We start from the raw sequence: 18,796 nt of genomic DNA, 5'->3' as shown, positions 1-18,796 counted from the left end.
ACATTTCACATCAGCACTCCAGCTGCGTGCTGCCCTGCTGGTTTTGCATGTGAAATGGCCACACAGCGTGCAGGAGTTTTCCTCACATCCCATAAGGCCTTTCAGTCTTGATGACTGTTTTTGATGATCCCCGTCACTTCCCACGGCTTATTTGGCCTTCGTTCGGCGGCCAGACATGTGAGGGGAAAAAACATTTTCTGTCTCTTTAATCTGCCTCTGCTGGGAAAAAAAAACAAAAATGCAGCATTACTATGCAGGAATCAAGATCTCGCGCTTTAAGCGCCTACTTATCCATGAACAAGTGCTTCTTTTTTTTTTTTTAAGCTTGTTGTTATGGTGATTTGGCGGTGAGCTGTGTAACCCGTCGCTATGGTAACACAAAACAACTAAACAGCAACCTGTGTGTTTGTGGGACAGTGATGTGGAGGAAACCTGAAGCAAAGATATTTATTTATCCCTCCTTTTAAAAGAGAAGCCCACACTGGCAGCACGGCGGCCATGACACTGTGAAGGGCCTCCATACAATCAACCAAAAGCTGCTGTTGCTGTTTTGTCTTTGTTTTTTTTATTTGAATAACATCACAAGCTGTGGATAAGCTGCGAAACCAAAATGTCACATGGGTCCCGTGAGGAGGGTGGATATGAACGGTGATTTAGCCGCGGCCTCTTGACACAAACATCGGGGTGTATGATGTCATGCCAAAGTATTTTCCTCTTGTGTTGTGAAAGAGGCAGCTGAGGTCGGTCTAACTTTTTTTTTTTTCTCTCCTCCTTTCTTTGCTCTCTGGCTGGTCGATGTTGTCGTGCAGAGCTTACGCTCAGATTTGAGTTTAGCTGATTCAAGCCTGTAAAAATAAACATGGACCAGACATGAAACTGAGTGTTTCTGACTGAGAAGTGGCGCAGCGTACTTTGGCTTTTTCTCCCTGTGAAGGACGATGAAAAATAAATGATGTGACATCTGAACTGTCAACAGGAGCCCAGAACAAACCTTCACTTATGTCGCCTTTATTCTGACACCCTTTCTTTTTTTTTATTCTCATTTGATAGACGAAAAATATGAAAACATTTATTTCCACGAGGACAAGCTGTCCAGGTTCAATAGGCTGACTTCTTCTTTCTTTTGCTAATACATCAAAAAAAAAAAAAAAAAGAATGAAGGGCATTAACGGATGTTTTAGAAAAGACCTCCAGCTTTTAAGGTGGAATTTTTTCACGTGTTAATCAGTGCAGGAGTTGAAATTAGGAACTGATGCAGGTTAAATGCGAGAGTTTGGAGTGTTACGTGTGTTTTATTGACTCTCTTGAAGGACGTCAGCTTCAGTCATGACTGAGTCATTGATTCTTTCAATGTGAAGCAGAACATCTGATGATATTCTGTCGCCACCTTCTGCAGCACTGAATCACCACGAATCAGACTCAACCACACTGGATCGACACGCAGAATTTTAAGTCATTGTTTAATTGGCTATTAAATGAATCCACATCATGGTGATCCAAATATTCGCCAGGTCCAAGAGAATCCAAACCCAAAGAGCCAAACAAGGCGGTGGGTGGCTTTCGGTTTAAACAGGATGTAGCTGAAAGAACTCGGGCTCACTAATAGTTTTACTTGAACAAACGAAGGTTACAAAAATGTTAATAACATGACTAAATGGAGTGCAAACCCGCGATGGGATCAAGAGTCCCCCCTCACCGGCAGGGGAATTTAGTGATCAGGGAGGGAAATCACTCACCGCAACAATGCCGCCTTCGGCCTCCCAGCAAATAACACGCATGTCTACAAAGCAGTCTTATTTCCCCATTTGCAGCTTTTTCCCAGGAGGCAAATGGAGGTCTCATTTTCATTTCGCCACCGCGAAGAAGAAGAAAATAAAAGTTTAGCTGATCGCCCATAAATTAAAGTTCATTTATATTAAAAATCAAGCACATTAACAGCCACGCGACCTCATCACAGCGCAGGAAACTTCTCAAATTCCTGAAATAGAAACATTAACAGTATGATTTCTTCATGAAGGTGTGAATCTGTGAGAGGACGAGCCCGTTTGTTCATTTACAGAGTTTTGTTGGGGTTTTTTTCCCTTTGTTTTACTTTTAATTATACAGTCATGAAAACTGAATTATTATAATTTGCAGCTCATCTGAATCAAGCAGATTAGAAGCTTTAGCAGTTTTGTGTGAGTAACAAAGAGACAATTCAAAGCCTTTCCTGAGGAGCCGTTTGGAAAGAGTTCGGCCACACATTGAGCATCATCATTTCATAGGATTGCTGTATGTTTTTTCGCTTTAATGATTAAACAGCCTTGAAAAGAGTCTTTTGTGTGTGGAGAGGAACTTGTTTACAGGAGGCTGTGTGTGTTTGTGTATGTCTGAGATAGGAGAAGGGCCACCATGTCGTCCTTCACAGCAAATTACTTTAACAACCTGGAAAATAATTTAAACCGATCGGAGATGCCGATTGTATTCACGTTACAGGAAGTAGTTGAATGAGACTCGCCGGAGCTGCTATAAGTGTCTTGTAATCACGTTAAAGGAAGTTTTTTTTTTGTCCAAAGCAGCATTGAACACGACGGGAAACACAAGCAAGCAATCACTTCTGGTTTTATGTCCAAGCAAAGTGACGAGGATAATCTGGCTAAACTATTGGCTTGTGCACAACCTGTTTCACCATCTGTCTGCTCATATTTCTCGCCCCATCTGACTTTGCCGTGGCTGTGCCTCGTTCCCAGAACGTGGTGAATTTGGTGAGTTAAAAATCCACCTCACTCATATTTATCTGAGCCTGTGCTCTTTGGATCACGTGCAGCGTTTCCCATAAATGTGAATATACAATATATTCACATTCAAGTTTAAATCACAGGAATGAGGCACATTGTTGAGGAGGCTGACGTTATTCTTTGGTCACAATAAACAGGAGGGCTGCTATTTATCTGCAGTAAGTCCCACATACAAACACTTCCTGCTGCCGCTGTAAACACCAATGTATGAAGGGCAAACAGCAGAAAATGATTCCCCCCTCAACGTTAACTCTTGTATCCAAGCCAATGGGCACTTTTCAGCAAAAATAAATGCAGAATATATGTGTAATACAGATTTATTGCATAACAATGAGTTACCAGTTGCTTTTTTTTCCTTTTTTGGATCAAAGAAAAATCTCAGATTTTATTTAAATGTGACTTGCTAATTAATGGCCAACACAAGACGACTTAAAATCTAGAACTGTTGGAAGAAGCTTTGTCCACTGCAAGTTCAGCAGAGCCACATTATCCCCAGAGGACTGTAATTAGGGCTCCGCTGCTGAATCTGGTCAAATGCAATGAAAGTCTGCCTGCATTCACTGCAACTCACAAATCAGCATAAAGTAACGTTAATTAGACTCACAGTGATCACAATAGAAGTCGGGATAAAAAGATGGGCTTTCGCCAGGACAGCGAAATTAGAGTCACAAAACCTGAGAAGTTTTTGAAATGAGCCTCCTTCCACCAGAATTTATCTTCAGCCCGTGACTGATAGTCCGAATAACGTGAGCACTTTCTCCTGTCGGTGAATTGCATGCATCAGCGTTGTCCTTGCGCTCGTCAGGGCAAAGCCATTGACAGATCTGTCAAAATGATGGTATAAAATGGGGGTAAATTGAGTGTAATGTGAGTCACTGTCTCACTTTAATAGATGTGACTTATATGGTTTCTTTCATTCAAATCAGTTACACTCTGTTCCTCCTTTTTTTTTTTTTAGAAGTTTTTTGTTTTTTGTTTTTTTTTTTGGTTGATGAATTTGGGGTTTATTTCAGAAGCGCAGCCTCTTTGTTGAAGGAAATGTCAGTATATCAGATAAACACGTTCACACAATGCTCTTTAAATAAGATAAAGCTTTATCGATCGCTGGTGTTGAATCAGCAGATGTTGGGGTCAAGAACAGGAGTAAAGTGGAGTTAAACGGTGAAAACAGAATCTGAAACAAGCAGCAAAACAATTAAACGAATGAAAGACAATAAATCGTCATAAAGGATTTAATTATTCAGATAACATAAATATTTTGTATGGAAAAGAACTTTCAGACGCTATACAAATTAATTTACTCAATTATATAAAACTGGATTAATAAAAGGACGTTTTTTCACAGCTGAATGTCAACAAATCAAATTTTAAAAGCTAACGAGAAGACAGTTCAATTAATCAAGTAACGCAGTAAATCATTATATTATACGATCCCTCTGCATAGGAACTCCTTTCTTGCAGCAGCTGCTGGATAACAGTGTGAGGCTCGGTTTACCTCACACAGTGTATCCCCAACAGGAACGCCTGTTGTCTAGAACTCTATAGATTGCCTCAGCGTCGGATCGTATTGAGGCACAGATCATGCTGCCACAAGGCATTTGCATCCTTTCATCAATACACTAGAAACGCAGGCAGCAGCTGAGGCTGCAAGGCTCCATTTGGCAGCAAAGGAACAGGAGGCGGGGGCCGTGTTGAGAGCCGCAGCTAAGCTGAGGGCTCTGCTACACATCTGCAGCTCCGCAGGTCAGCTCGGGATTCAAACCTCTGGCCTCCGTGCGTCCTCTCAACTTTTACACACTGAGCTTCTTTGTTTGACCCGTTCAGCCTCCGAGCGTTCAGAGGCGGCGAAGGTTCGGGATAAGATGGCGACTGATGATGAGAGAGCGAAACAACAGCAGCTAAATAAGAAACAAGAGTTCACTCTACGCACGACCAACCGCATGAACGTAAAGTTAAAAATGTATTACAAAATTCAAAAAGAGGTCACGAGCACTAATCGTATCATTAGATTTTTTCACAATGTGTTCCTTTTTTTTTTTCAACATCTAATTATTGAGATGAGGTCACAAGCACTTCATCAATTCAGTCCGTGTTTAAAACTGTTTCAACACACAACCGTAAAGTGACAATGACAAATATTATGCTCAATAGGATGAGCATAATTCATTCGCAGAGTGTCAAAAATCTGTTACCGGACTGCCATAACCAATAAATGTAATGAGCAGAAACCAACGACAGGAAGAAACACGTCCAAATGTTCTGACTTGTCAAGCGTGCATTTGAAAATGTTAAGCGGCAATTAGTCAAAATATTATGTAAATCACAATATGGCCAAGTGCAATATCCAAATTGCAGGAAGCATTAAGGAGCAGCAGGACTACAAATTATATTCTCCAGATGTAACATGCTTGTTTTTGTACAACTAAAATCATCAGCACTGTTTATTTATTTATTTTCAGTGTGAATTGCAGACAAATGATTGATTATTGCCACTGAAACTGTGAGCAAGGTTGGTTCAGTTCACTGATGGTTAATGAGAATCTCATGACAAGATGCAGACCTGACAGTCGTGATCTTTTTCTAAAGGATTGTCGAAGGTATCACGAGAAGTCAGAGACATTTATACCGACGTGTTGCACGCTGTTAGCTTTGAGAAATGCTCCTGCAGATCCTTCGGTCGTTAGTCAGGAGGCTCTGTGTTTGTTCCTGATGTATGTGCCTCATCAGCTAACAATGGCTGAAGCCTTGCATCATAAATGTTAGCTCTCGTGATCAACACAAGGACACGGCGGCGGCGGTGGGAGGGGGTGGGCAGAGATAGAGCGTGTGGGCGGTGACATATTGTCTTTGGGTTTGTTTTTATTTTTTAGCTTTCCAAAGAGTTCCTAAAACAGAACATGAAATCTTTTTATCCTGCCACACCTGTAAATAATTGGTTGGTAAGAATTTGATGTCAAACAGCAAAGAGTCATATCCAAATGATGCCCTTTAATCAGACGACCACCCTGTTATGATGTCTTGGCTCATGCGTTGCCTCCAAACAGCCTCCACTGGACCAGGGAACTGATCATATGAATTATGGATGATTTTTATGGGTGCAATTAAGGATCAATGATGAGACAGTCCTCTTCCCACTGACGGTGTCACCCCAGTTATATATTCATCCTTTTTAATCGGAAAATTATGCCTCATTAGAGCAGTGCTAAGAATTTATTGTGGAAATTCACCACTCCTCCTCAACCTAAATCACAGAGAAAACCCTCAATCTCCTCTAAATTGAGACCCCGTAGATTCACCAGATTGCATCCCGGTGTCAGACATTTCATGCCCAGCGGAAGACATTGATTGAGAATCGAGAGCAAATTTCAAAATGTCTCCCCAAAGCCCACACAGAGAGGCCCTCCTCTCCACTTAGATATTGAGTTTGCAAACAAAAAGCGTTCCACGAGGGGCTGCAGAGAGTCACAAATTCAAATGCCATTCATTTAGTTTTCCAAGATAGATAGATAGATAGATTGCACACAGTAGAGAGCTCAGCTCAGTGTCTTTGTGTAAGTATCGACACACCAGGGGAAGCTTGCGATCTATCAGCCTCTGGGTCAAAGGTCCTGCAGACTTCTCCTGCAACCACACAGTTTTGAAAACTTTTCCAAAGAGTGATATCAGGATATGTGCGAAAACGCTGTGGCCTCCACCCACAACGCCCTCACTCCGACACCGGGACACACAATGGGAGGTGAGAACGACAGGATGCTGGGATGAATGTTTAGGAATTGCTTCATTTACCTTTTGACGCTGTTGCTTTTTCCTCTAGTTGTTTTTCATGTCAAACACAATTCATGATGTCACCTCCTCCGTGGAGCCGAGAAGCACAGATGCTGCATCTGTGACTTAACCAACCCTCATCACCGTCGTTATCATCTGTCTGAGAACTCAATGCAGTCAGATTCACCAGAAAATAAACACACCCAATACAGAAGAAGTGTGCCAACAGAGCGTTTCCGCGATGGCTATTTTTCCGTTGTCGTCATTTCCTTGTGCCGGGTGTGTGTGCGTTGTGTGGTTGTATGGTTTATATTTGCAGCACATTTGTTGTCGTATGTTCTCTCAGTTCTGAAGCAGCAGTGCGTCGGGGCCACCGTCGTCTCTGCTCCATTGAGATGGCGGCCTCACATGGCATGATTACAGACACACTCATTCACATCTTAGATCTGTTAAATCTGATTGGAGTGCAAACGGGGAAATATAATGCAGCAAAACGTACAGCAAACGGCTGGTAGAGTGACTGATTTGCTCCACTTTACTCTCGATCACCAGAGTGATTTGATTTCATGCAAACGCACGAGCTGGACAAGCCTTCCTCAGTGCGACTTAAATCTAATTATCATCTGCCTGCACGGAGATGAAGAGTGGTAAATATACAAACTCAGCACGGGCCTGACTCGGATGGAAGACGTAGGCATTCGTTGGAGAATGGGGGCCGACATAAGTGCTAATGCATCGCTCCTCCTCAGGCTAACGTATCTGTTCATCTCGCATTTTGTGCTGCTTTCACAGCTAATTGAGTGGCGATTCACCATTTTCGATCCTGGGTCTCCATTTGAATACGCATCTGCGTGAACAGGGAGGTGTTGCAGCCTGGGGGGCTTTTTTTGTTGACTGAAGCGAACTGAGGTATCATTCCACCATTTCGAATGTAATAGCGGTGTACTCACGGCAGAGTTAAGGAAGGGAGAGAGGAGAGTGAAGGGTGATATAAAGATCGATAAGGAAACCCTTGGCGCTGGAACATTAGTAATGCTGCGAGGATGCTCCGTCTCTCTCTAAACCCTCTCTACAATTTTTCCTGACCTTTTACTTGAGGAGACGTTTATGCACTTCTCGTTCTCAAGATCAAAAGTCTGCCCTGCTCATAACATCCTCTCTATATATTTCCCCCCGGCTTGGCAGCCAGCTTTTACATTTTGACAGCTTTTGTATCGGTAGTGAGATGTGAAGTTAAGTGTCCTAACAAGGTTGTTTAGTGTTAGTCTGCTGAACGCTTCGGGGATTTGAGAAACACAACAGATACTCACAGATCCTTCTAAATCAGACATAATATGCAGCATACCTTCCATCCATTATTTGGGTGGCAAAAAGCGTCGAGTGGTAAACACTCATTATCTCGAGAATTTATGTTCACCACACTCTTTTTTTTTTTTTTTTCCCGCCCGCATGTTTAGCTCCAGAGACTCTAGTGAGGCCTAATGCTGCGTTCAGACTCGGCGCAAGTTAAGATTTTTAATCTGTCTCCTTTAGTGAGAGTGTTTATAAATTTCTTGCATAAAACTGTTTCTGCATGAGCCTCTCAGAGAAAATGTTAAAAAAAAAAAAAAAAAAAAAAAGCCTTTTGGATTTATTTCAAGGTTAATGTAGTTTTAAAACACACACACACACACACACTAGTCCAATTAGTGGATTGATGATTAAATCCTCCACTGGGATAAATCAGTAGTATTGTGGTTTGAATAATTAGCTCTTTTTTTTTTTCCAATCCAAAGTGTCTGTCATCGTGGGCTGTTTCTGGCATTACAGTAGATGTGGCACGGCACCGCTTCAGCCTCAAAGTGCCCCGATACTTCCATTAATTGGCATCAGACAAAGTAATCTAATGAATAGAAAGTGCCCTTAGAGTAGACACCGACTCATTCCCCCACCACACGCACAGAGCAGATGTTTCACGTAATGGGAGCACAACAGGAAGAGAATTCAATTCAGTTTGGCCCGAGGTCTAATAGGACATCAAGTGGAAGAGGAAGGCGATTGGGTTTCACACTGGAAAGCCCATCTGTGTCCATGCTCCACTTCAAACCCACCTACCCAGTCATGTTGTTCCACTCAAAGGAGACAAGAGCACCCCGATGCATCGTCGGCTCTAATCACCTTCTCAAATGACACCAAGAGGCCTCGGGGGTTGAGAGCAGAGGGGGCGAAGATTTGCTTTGTTTGATGGCATTTCAATGCGATGTATTGTCACTGTACAGTTTCATTGCATTCGAAGGGGATTAGGAGGCTCCTGGGAGGTGGTGGTCAGGTGACCTTCGGGCACGACCAGAAAGTAACAGCAACGCCGTGGTTTTATAGTTGGAGGAAACAAACCACCGCACCTCTGGCAGAATGTAACAGTGTTAACACACCAAGTGACCTGTTACACTGCTGGATCTCTGCAAATGTCCTCATCTCATACAACACGAAGGAAGGAATTTACTCTCAGATCACGTTCGCAGTAGAAGAAGACTAAGTGGCAGTCATTTTTCAGTGAGAGAAAAGCGTTATAGAATATATGTTTATCAAGGTAGAAGGAGGGGAAGTTGATGTCTGTGGGTCCAGTGGAGGGAAGCTGGGACTCAGTTCAAACATGCTGCTTAGGATGTGAAAGGAAAGAGCCTTCAATTAGTTTTGGGGGTTTTCTAATTAGAAAATAACCACTTCTGTATTTTACCACAGTCTCTGGGTCATGAGTTGACATTGCCAACATTTGAACCTGAGTTACTTTTCTTCCTGTTCCTGCTACACTCGATACTTTGCAAATCACTAATGAGTCAAATATTATTATTGTTATTTTATTTATTTATTTATTTATTTAGCTTGCATGCACAATAGCTTGGTTGTAGTCAGGTTGAACCAAAAAATGATCCTCCAGGTTATTTTGCTCGTATCATCCGCAGAAGATCAGCGTCCGTTTTATTTTATCTGGGTTTTGTTTGGTTGTCTTTTCCGTTGGAGAGTTTCTCGACCGTTTAAGTGGACTCTGGATCTGTAAGCTGTTGCTTTTCTGCTGTAGCCGTGCTTAAATGAGCAGCTGCAGCTGAGAGACGCAGTCAGGAGTCGCTGTTTTGGATAACAAAAAAAAAAAAAAAAAATTAATTAAATACCAATAAAGCCACTAGCAAGCTGCTAACCATTTCGTCTTGGGCTGTTTGACCAGCAGCAGCTTCTTGTGAGACACATGGAGACACGTTCTTTGAAGAGCCTTCCTCTAGGCCGCCTCAACGGTAGTTTTGGTGGCGGGGGAGTGCCACATTCACTTTTAAAAGTCCCAGCAGGTCCGGCCATTCAAGGCTTCTGAGAGCTCCAGGCTACTGCCGCCTGAAGACATAATGAAATAGATGGACGAACTCTGCTCAAATATCTACTCACTTTTTAAAGATGGCAATAAAATCATATCTCTCTTTAAAACCCTTCTTTGATATGGGCATTGCAAGGCACGTCTGTCTGCGTGGCATATATTTTATCCTTGACGAGGAGCCGTCATGTGTAAAATAACGGTGGGAGAGCTGTGAAGCTGTTTGAGGCTCTGGGAGAGGAGCCCCTTCAGGAAGTTTGTGGACGGCTGCATATATTTTGCCACTTTTAATTCCGATCCAGGGGAAGAAGGGCTCTTCTTTCCAAACACACACACACACACACAAACTGGACCATGTGCACATTCCTGTGAGGCAGAGAGCTCTTGGTCGATAAAGACTAGTCAGCCTCTAAGAAACCTCTCTCGTCATTATAGTTCCTGGAGCCTTCTCTATGGCTACAACTGCTCATTTGTAAGTGCGAGATGTTTGCATGGTTGTGGGTTCATCTTTTGTTGCCCCCACCCCCCCACCCCCGCACTCCCTAGTGTTTGCCATTCAGTTTATGGGGCCACACACACACACACACACACACACACTCATCTGTGGATCCCACTCTCTTTTATTATGGGAATTCCAGGCACATGTGAGTGAAGCAGGGAGGCTTTCCAGATACCCCTCCCCCCCTCCGACCGGTATCCCCTCATTCTCATGGATTTCTCATGGGGCTAAAGCAGACGAAAAGGGAGGGGGGGTGAGGAGGGAGGAGGAGGAGGAGGAGGGAAAGAAGGAGGAGGAGGTGGAGAAGGAAAGGAGAGCTAGGCTAATTCATCAATAATCTTTACCTAATCCCTCTCTCTCCTGCTCCCTCTCACTTACTCTTACTCTTAGTCTCTCTCTCTCTCTCTGCCTGGAGGCATTCAAGCAATACATCCATCCCCCGCCCCGCCACCTCACACACACACACACACACACACACAGCCCTTATACTCACACTTGCATGCACACACACATAAGAGTCTGCCTAAACACGTCCAGAGGGAGAGGATGAATCGAGCTGCAGAGTGTTATTTCTTTCACCTCCGTGTGTGTGTGGTGGTGTAAGCCGAGTCTTCTGAGGGTTGTGTGTCTTCTCTGCTCTGACCGGGAGCTAAAATGGTGATTATAGACTAGAGACTAGGTGTGGCAAGATGGGGCGGCGTCAGAGGCTTTGTCTGTAGTTCCCGTACAGCCCACCAACCAGGGAGGAGGCTCTGCCTGTCTATCAGAGTCTGTCCTGGAGCCATGCTCAGTCTGGGACCGGGAGAGCCGCTGCGTGGGGCTGAACCACTCTTAAACCAGGACCTAAGCCACGGGAATTAGACAAGCACAAGTTCAAGAAGCCCGGTGGAACCTTTGTAGCCGGCAGCAAGACGAGGACCAAGTGAAGAACTGCTGGAGCATATCACTATTTTCAGTTTTTTTTTTTTTTGTTTTTGTTGTTTTTGTTTTGCTTAGTTTTTTTGTCTTTCACGCTCATTTATTCTTCTTGTGCAACACATGACAAAGATTTTCTGAAGAGGGACTCAGAAGAGAAACTTCTGTGGAATGCTTGCTGAGTGACACAACCAACCTACCCGCTTTTCTTTGGGGGGAATTCAAAAGATCCTGTTGATTTTTTTTTTTTTTTTTCTTTCCTCCCCACATTTAAAGGATGAGATTTCAATGATAAAACCATTTGGAATATGGGACTTTTAAAATATGATTTGGACCATGGGGACAGGCAACTCTGTTTTTGTGCTCAGCTCTGGGTAATTTTGATAAGTATGTCACATTTATTCTGTTTGTTCTGCGATGATTTTGCCCTACTTTGTCACTGTAGTCGTTTAGGTGTTAAGCTATGTTGACTTGTTTTTCTCAACAAGTGCAGTGGAGAGTGTTGAACATCAGCCCCATTGAAACAGGAATAATGTTTTTCTGAAACTTAGACTTCATGTCCCTTGGCAGTTTGTCTCTTTATTTATTTTTTTTTAAAAAAGATTTAGTTAAATGTGGGGATTAATTAATCCTGGCAGGAAACGCACCAAATCAGTGTGTGCACCCTGTTAACATGAACCTGCTGCCTTTCCTCTGAATGCTTGACATGCACTGGCCAGTTATGAAATGATAAATGTTTTCTGAACTTTTTCCCTCCTCCCTCTATGGCTGACTGAGTAGAGCAGACCTCTGTGACTTCCTGTTCATCCATGGTTTCATTTCGCTGACCTCATCTTTTTTCTTTTTTTTTTTGTCTCACAAACTGTAATGCTGTTTTCAGACTCAGTGATAGAAGTCAAAGGTGAAAGGTTTGAATGTTTTAACCTCCCTCTCTCTTCTCCTTTCTTTGTGTACAGCTCTTGCAGGTAAAATCTTTCCAACTAGCTCGGACGCCCTCCTCACTTCCTCAGCGATGACAGCCAGTCCATCACCGCCCAATGTCTACCTTCCCGCCAACTTTAAGATGTCCAATGCACAACTGGCGTTCTTTCTGCGAGAGGCTCAGATCACAGGACAAACTGTTGGCAGCGGCACGAAGAGCAGCAGCAGCGGTCCCAGCACTGGACACCCGCTGCAGAGGTCTGAGAGTTTTGTGGTTTTCCAGACAAAAGACCTCCCTGCCATCAACATAAGCTTTGGGCCTTATGCCCGTGACCAGGCCCTGTCCAAGGAGTTGCTGCAGCCAGCCAGTCCACTGGATATTCCTGGCCAGCTGACAGTCAACTGGAAGGTTAGGGCCTTCATTGTCCAGACCCGGGTCTTCTCCAACAACCCCACCGTCCAAGTGTTTTTCTACATTGCCGGCCGCGACTGGGATGACTTCAAGGCTCAGGACAAGCTACCCTGCGTCCGTCTGCATGCCTTCCGGGATGTCCGTGAAATTAAAACCTCCTGCCGCATGAAAGGCAACCTGGCCCAGTGCTTGGCCCAGCTGGAGCTGCCTCCGTCCTGGTTTAACACCAACGTGGCCCCGCTGGGCAGGAGGAAAGGCTCTGGTGACGGGCTGCTGGACGGGCTGACCAGCGAGACCCTCCAGGCCGAGCTCTACTACACACTCCATGAGCCTAATCTGGAAGGGGAGTGCAGCGAGGGTTCGGGTCACCGGGGTGGCGTCTCCAGGGGAGAGCCTCTGTCACAGCACCCCCTGCTGCGCATCGGCAGCATCAGCCTCTACCAGGCCAATCAGGAGCAGCTGCTGGTGGACAAGCAGTTAGACCAAAACATGTTCCTCAGGCTGCCGGAGAAGCCCCTGAAGCCGGGAGAGACCCTCAAAATCTCCCTCTACTTGATGCCCAACTCCACTGTCGAACAGTTCAGCCTCAAGTAAGTCCTTTAACACAGTACCATCCATCCTGTCTCCTTCCATTCCACCATGCATGTGTTCATACTGACACCTCTGGCCTTTCAACGTAAACACTGAGCTGCAAAAGCTCCATCTGCAAATTTTCCCATTAACTTGCGTGCTGCTACTATGTACGTACCATTGAGAGATAATTTGCCTTCTTCCCAGGAGAAGTCAGCCAACCTTAGTCATTTCCCTCCTGTCATAAGCTGCAGCCTTATATCTCTCCTTGTAATTATGCTCACACATAATCGTCTGCAATTTGTCCAAGGTCCACACTCAAGGCAGTAAACAAAGCTATGCAGCGTGTTCGTGCAGCATCTTGTGAAGTCCCCAGTGGACACTCTGATAAGAAATATTGGATTTACGTGTCCAAATAGCCCACCATTACTGAAACAATTATCGCTGCGCTGGATGTCTTTATTGCAGGCTCATAATCAGCTGCACTCAAAGCAGCATAATTAAATAAAGGTTTTTACATAACGTCACAATTAATTGTAGCATTTTATGATGGCAGAAGATCATGGTGCGCGTGTAATTGTGGCCAACGTTGTGTAGTTGCAATTCATGCAATATTCCCTCTCTTGGGCTTTTAAGTACACGAGAAGCAAAAAACCATTTGTGTTCATCTCAGGTCCAAAGAGTCAAACAGGCATGTAATCACGTGTTTTATCCTTTTCATTCATTTCTCCTCCACCGAGCCGAGTTCTGTGTCCTCAGAGATTAAAGCCAGGTGAGATAAAAAGGGGTTAAAGGGGCAGCAGTGCTGCACCACTGCCACCACTTCACCTTCTGAAGTGGTGGCATACCTCTGTCACATTTTTACCCCCCCCCCCCCCCCTCCTCTCAGGATGGGATCGTATGAATAGTTTGCAGTGAACTGCTGCTCGAAGCAGTTCGTGTTTTAAAGCACACGACCTGTATTTGACCAGGTGATGACTGTGGACACTGATATTTCATGCTCCTGCACTTTTACTGCAGTGAAGGACAAACGTGAATCCAACAACATTATTGTGATTATTTTTAGCCGTCTTTTTCAACTCGTGTTGCAAAGGCATCTCTGCCTGCAGCAACATATGACACGTTTTCACCTTAAAATACTACTAATAATAACAATAGCTAAGAAACATGCAGATAATTCAGCCAAATACTTAGAATGCATGTTTAGTGATATTTCTATCATCCATCATACCTATGAAACAATGAAATAGTCTTTATAGCTATTTTATATAATGTTTTAATTAGCAATCATGAAATTCATTTAATTAGCACTTACGGTATTAAATTGACTTTCATAGAGCTGAAATGTAAGGTGTGATTACATTTAGATATGTGTAATTTATCCTTTTTAGCATATAAATGAAAAAAAAAAAAAAAACCCAAACTAAAACAAGACCTCATCATCTGAGAGCAGTCAGAGTCTTCTAAGGTGCTTTCGTTGGTTTAATGTGTTCCAGCCTGCTTGACGCTGAACCAGGTGGAACTGGATTTCTGGTTTAGTGCTGTGTCAGTTGAAAATGCACAATTTAAGTACTCCCCCCAAAAAAAAACAGGGACGTGCATGGCAGATAGTTATGAAGATAGCCCTTCTACTTTCTGGAGTTCCTCACCACCTTCCTCATATTTTCCCTCGTCTGGGCTCAGGTTTGTGTTCTCTGACTTCAGAACTGCGCCTCAGAGGGGAAGGAATATCCATTGTAGTAAATAATATTTGCCAATGTTAAAATTGTGAATTTGACCCTCCGTCTGGTGAAAGAGCCGAGGGAACATGAGCTCGGCTCTCCGGTCTCTGCACCACGTTTTCCTCTCCTCCATTGTCAGCACAATATTCAGCGCTGGAGAATAAATGATTGCTTGCACTTGACAAAACTTGAGGAAAGTGAGTTTCTCCTCCGCTCGTAGGCGTGACGGCAGCAGGAGGAACAGAAACAAGAAGCCATTACCAACTAACTCAGGGCTGATTGTTGTGTGTAATCTTAGCAGAATCTCCCACAGACCTTAATGTCGAGAGCTGCAGAGCATTAATTAACCCTCCATAAGTCGTTAAGCTCCGACTGAAAAGCAGCAGGCTGTCTCCCTGACAAATGCTGCATTAATAATGATTCTTCCTACTGTAAACACGTCGAACACCGAGGCCCCATCTGGTGCTTTTTTTTTTTTTTTTTTAAACTACTGTTACAAAAATATGCGACCTCTGAGTTCCCCTGGTGATTGTTATGACATTTCTGCATCAATTGCTTCCACATGCACATAAAAAGATTTCAGTCAGTGAGCCATTCTAAATAATTCTAAATTAATTTAGCTAAAACTTTGACCTACGATCGGCCTTCTCCCCCTAGCACAGCTACCTCTGCATTCACTGCCAACCTAGTCCAACCTCATCCAATATTTTATTTATTTATTGTATCTCATTGCAGAATCTATCATCCTTTGGAAAATGACTTTTAGAAATGGTGAATGTAGGTGAACTTTTAATGAACGTGAAGTCAAACGTCACTGCTGTGTGAAGCAATGGAAACACATCCACCTGTATGGATCGCGACAATCGCTGGCTGTCTGAACTTGTTTTTAAATAAACTTTCTCTGGTTCACCGCAGTTCGAAGGTGGAAGAGGGCGATCACGGTGTGGATTGACTGTTTTGCTCGTGATACGTCTTACATTCTGTAGAAACCATCATGTGGACGCATGAATTTCCTCAGAAGGGTTCGTTTCACCGGTGTTGCAAATAAATTACACAAGTTCAAGTTCACTCAAGTTCTCTTGACGAGGCCACGCAGCCCCATTTCTGTATTTATTTCTCTACAGTAGAAGGTGTCAGTAAAAACATGTTTTCTGTATCCTGGGGTCTGAAATGAATTCACGATTTCTTGCTTTGGAGTCGCTGCTTGTGTGTTGACAGATTTTTGTAGCCAGTCTGGAGTGCTAACCATTGTCTCATGTATGAGCTACGCTCAGCTGTAACGCCGTAGCCAGCGTAACACAACGGCCTCTGCACTTTTACTGATGTACACCTTCATCTGGAATCTGGATTACAACATAGTTTGATTAAACAAGAGGAGGGACTTCTCTGTGGGAGTCAAAACGTTTCGGAAAGACTCCGTGGCACGAGGAGAAGGATCTGTCACGTCTCCTGCCTCCTGAAACATTTAGCTGAACGTGTTAGCATTCACACAACATTGCAATTCTTAGGCGGTCTGTCTCTCTGAGGCTCTCGCAGGGACGAAAATGAGAAGTGATAAAACAGATCAGTTAAAAAAAAAAAAAAGAGCAAGGGCACAGAGAAGAAAGCTCAGTCTGAGCCTCCTGAGTGACTCGACTCAATAGGGTGTGAATTCAATCGTTCTTGAAGCCAACTGTCGAGTCGTCCGTGTGCATTGAGGAAGATGATTAAAGATGCAATAAGAGGGTGAATCAGAAGGCTTTTCTCTTTCTCCTCTGACTGCTTTGCTTCCACCGCTCCCTCCAGCCATCCAGCTTTTGAAGATCTTTGACTTGTTATCGCCGACGACAGTGTGGCAGGGAGACAGAGGGCAGAGCCGGGAAGCTGTCCTGGTTGTCACACTGTCAGAGATGTGAATGGTGTGTTCCTGCGTTAGTGTGTGGTGCGTAGAGGGATTGGAAATGGTGGGGTGTCCGATGTAATTTCCATGGCCGTGCATTAACAAAACAATAGCTGCCTTGCTATCTGGAATGCTTTGCTTATCCAGACTGAGCTCGCTTTTCTGGGTGTTTCCTTCGTGCATTAAATCTGAGTGGAATTAGCTTTTTCCTGTCAATCATCTGCACGGTTGCGTCTCAGCTTGTGGCACGAACGCAGTAGTGGCTCCATCAACACAAAGTTGTGCACATTATCATCGCTGGAGTGCTGTTGTGACGTTTGTACAGTAAAGGTGAGGCAGTAAGAGGGACTGCTACTAAACCACATACAGTGTTTTTCATATCAGCACTTTCTCAGTTGACTGTATAACCTGAACTTTGGTTGCTACAGCGAAATATCACGCGACTTAGCAGGTTTCTGAATCTCCTCTGGCCCTTTTAGCTCATTGTTTCACTTTTATTCACCTCTGTGACCTCTGCTCTCACCAACCTCAGCTCTGCTGTAAATGGCCTGCAGCGCCACGAGGTAGGTGGACAAAAGTTACCAAGTAGTGGAGATATTGGAGCAGCTATGGAGGCAGATCGCTCTCTCTCTCTCTCTCTCTCTCGCCGTGTGTTGATGGCGACTGTAATGCCACCAATGACACTGCAGGCCGTTTTAATGAGCTAAAAACTGCTCCACAATCTGACAGATCATTAAGAAGTTACTGGCTAAAGCACACGTGTTATCGTAGCATGCGGGCCAGCAGGAGCTTTCAGCCCCAGTAAGTGCTGTTTGTATCCGTGCACACAGATTCTAGGTGGTGTTTTTTTTTTTTCCTTTGTTTGTTTTGTTTTGCAACGCAAGCACAAAGGCGAACCCCGGCTCATTAATGAAATCACAATTATTCTTACTAGGTTCACCTTGCTCTGCCAAAGAGGGAAAATCCAGCTGGTGGACAGCCAGAAATAATGTGTTCGCAAGTTTCATTGGTTGCAGAATATCAAAGGCCGGTGTAAGTAGCTTAACCTGAATCAGACTTGAGGCAGCAGCTGGGTCACTGCATGCATGTAAATGTAGTCAACGAAAAGCTGCCAACTTAGATTTAGGTGACTCATTGACATTTTCGCTGAAGCAAACACAGCCTTGTTTTTGGTACACACACACACACACACACACACACACGCTGCATCCATATTATCCCCATCGCTGTGCACGGTGCAAGGCTTTTGGAAACAGTGCAGCACTCCAGAGCCCTGAGTATGACATGCAGTATTCAAATGCCCTGGCTCCAAATAAAAGCCTGAGGAGAGAGAGAGCGCGGCGGAGGCCAGGGAGAGTGACCCACATTCGGTGGCAACGTCTCCGTCCCCGTCAGCAGGATGGTCGCTTGCTCCTCATAAGGGCACGCGGCAACTTCCTGACCTCGGCCTCTGCTTCCTGCCAGCTATCTTTCTCTCTTCGCTCCATGTCTCATTGTCACTGTCGGTGTCGGCTCCTCTTCCTCCTGATGCTTTGATGGGAAATGTCAACACCTCTTGCCGCGGAGCGTGCGCACGTTCAGATCATATGACTTAGGAAGTGATGCCTCTGCCACGGGGCCGTCTTGTCAGGACACATCGGGTGACACGGAGAAACGCTGTTTATCAGCACTCATCTCTGATAAAGGGAGAAGAGGGCGAGGAGAGGCCTGCCTGTCTCCGAGTGCCTCCACTTTCCCAGCGATAAATAAAACACATTGTCTCTTCGACGCCATTCCTCACCGCTACTGCTTCCTTCCTTCCTCTCTTCCTTTATGTTGTTCTTTCTCTCCTTTCTCAACTGTGAACAAGCAGTTTGAGGTCACGGCAGAGGGGGGATTATTTACCTTTGTGAACTTTAATGTGTGTGAATCTTCTCTTAAAGGCCTGTGGCACAAATCACTGAGGGAGGATATAGTGCATGTGCCAAAATTTTAATGAAATGGGCTGTTCTGAGCTC

The 18,796-nt window shown here is 44.3% G+C and overlaps 1 protein-coding gene across 2 annotated transcripts in view; it reads left to right on the top strand.

Annotated features, from left to right (window-relative positions):
- Positions 1-18,796, top strand: part of tmem132e (transmembrane protein 132E) — a 299,821-nt gene that overhangs the window by 194,695 nt on the left and 86,330 nt on the right. Inside the window, exons 1-2 of one of the 2 annotated variants that reach the window (XM_029520089.1) lie at positions 11,170-11,683; positions 12,253-13,219. In XM_029520089.1, the coding sequence (XP_029375949.1) occupies positions 11,605-11,683; positions 12,253-13,219 (1,046 nt within the window). In that variant the 5' untranslated portion in view covers positions 11,170-11,604. Of the gene's footprint in view, positions 1-11,169; positions 11,684-12,252; positions 13,220-18,796 lie in introns of those variants that run through there. The other variant, XM_029520090.1, reaches the window with a different exon arrangement.

The sequence above is a fragment of the Echeneis naucrates genome, chromosome 14 (genome assembly GCF_900963305.1).
Source record: "Echeneis naucrates chromosome 14, fEcheNa1.1, whole genome shotgun sequence".
NCBI classification, from domain to species: Eukaryota; Metazoa; Chordata; class Actinopteri; order Carangiformes; family Echeneidae; genus Echeneis; species Echeneis naucrates.
Note: the sequence above shows the minus strand (reverse complement) of the source record. Positions and strands in the feature narration are given on the sequence as shown.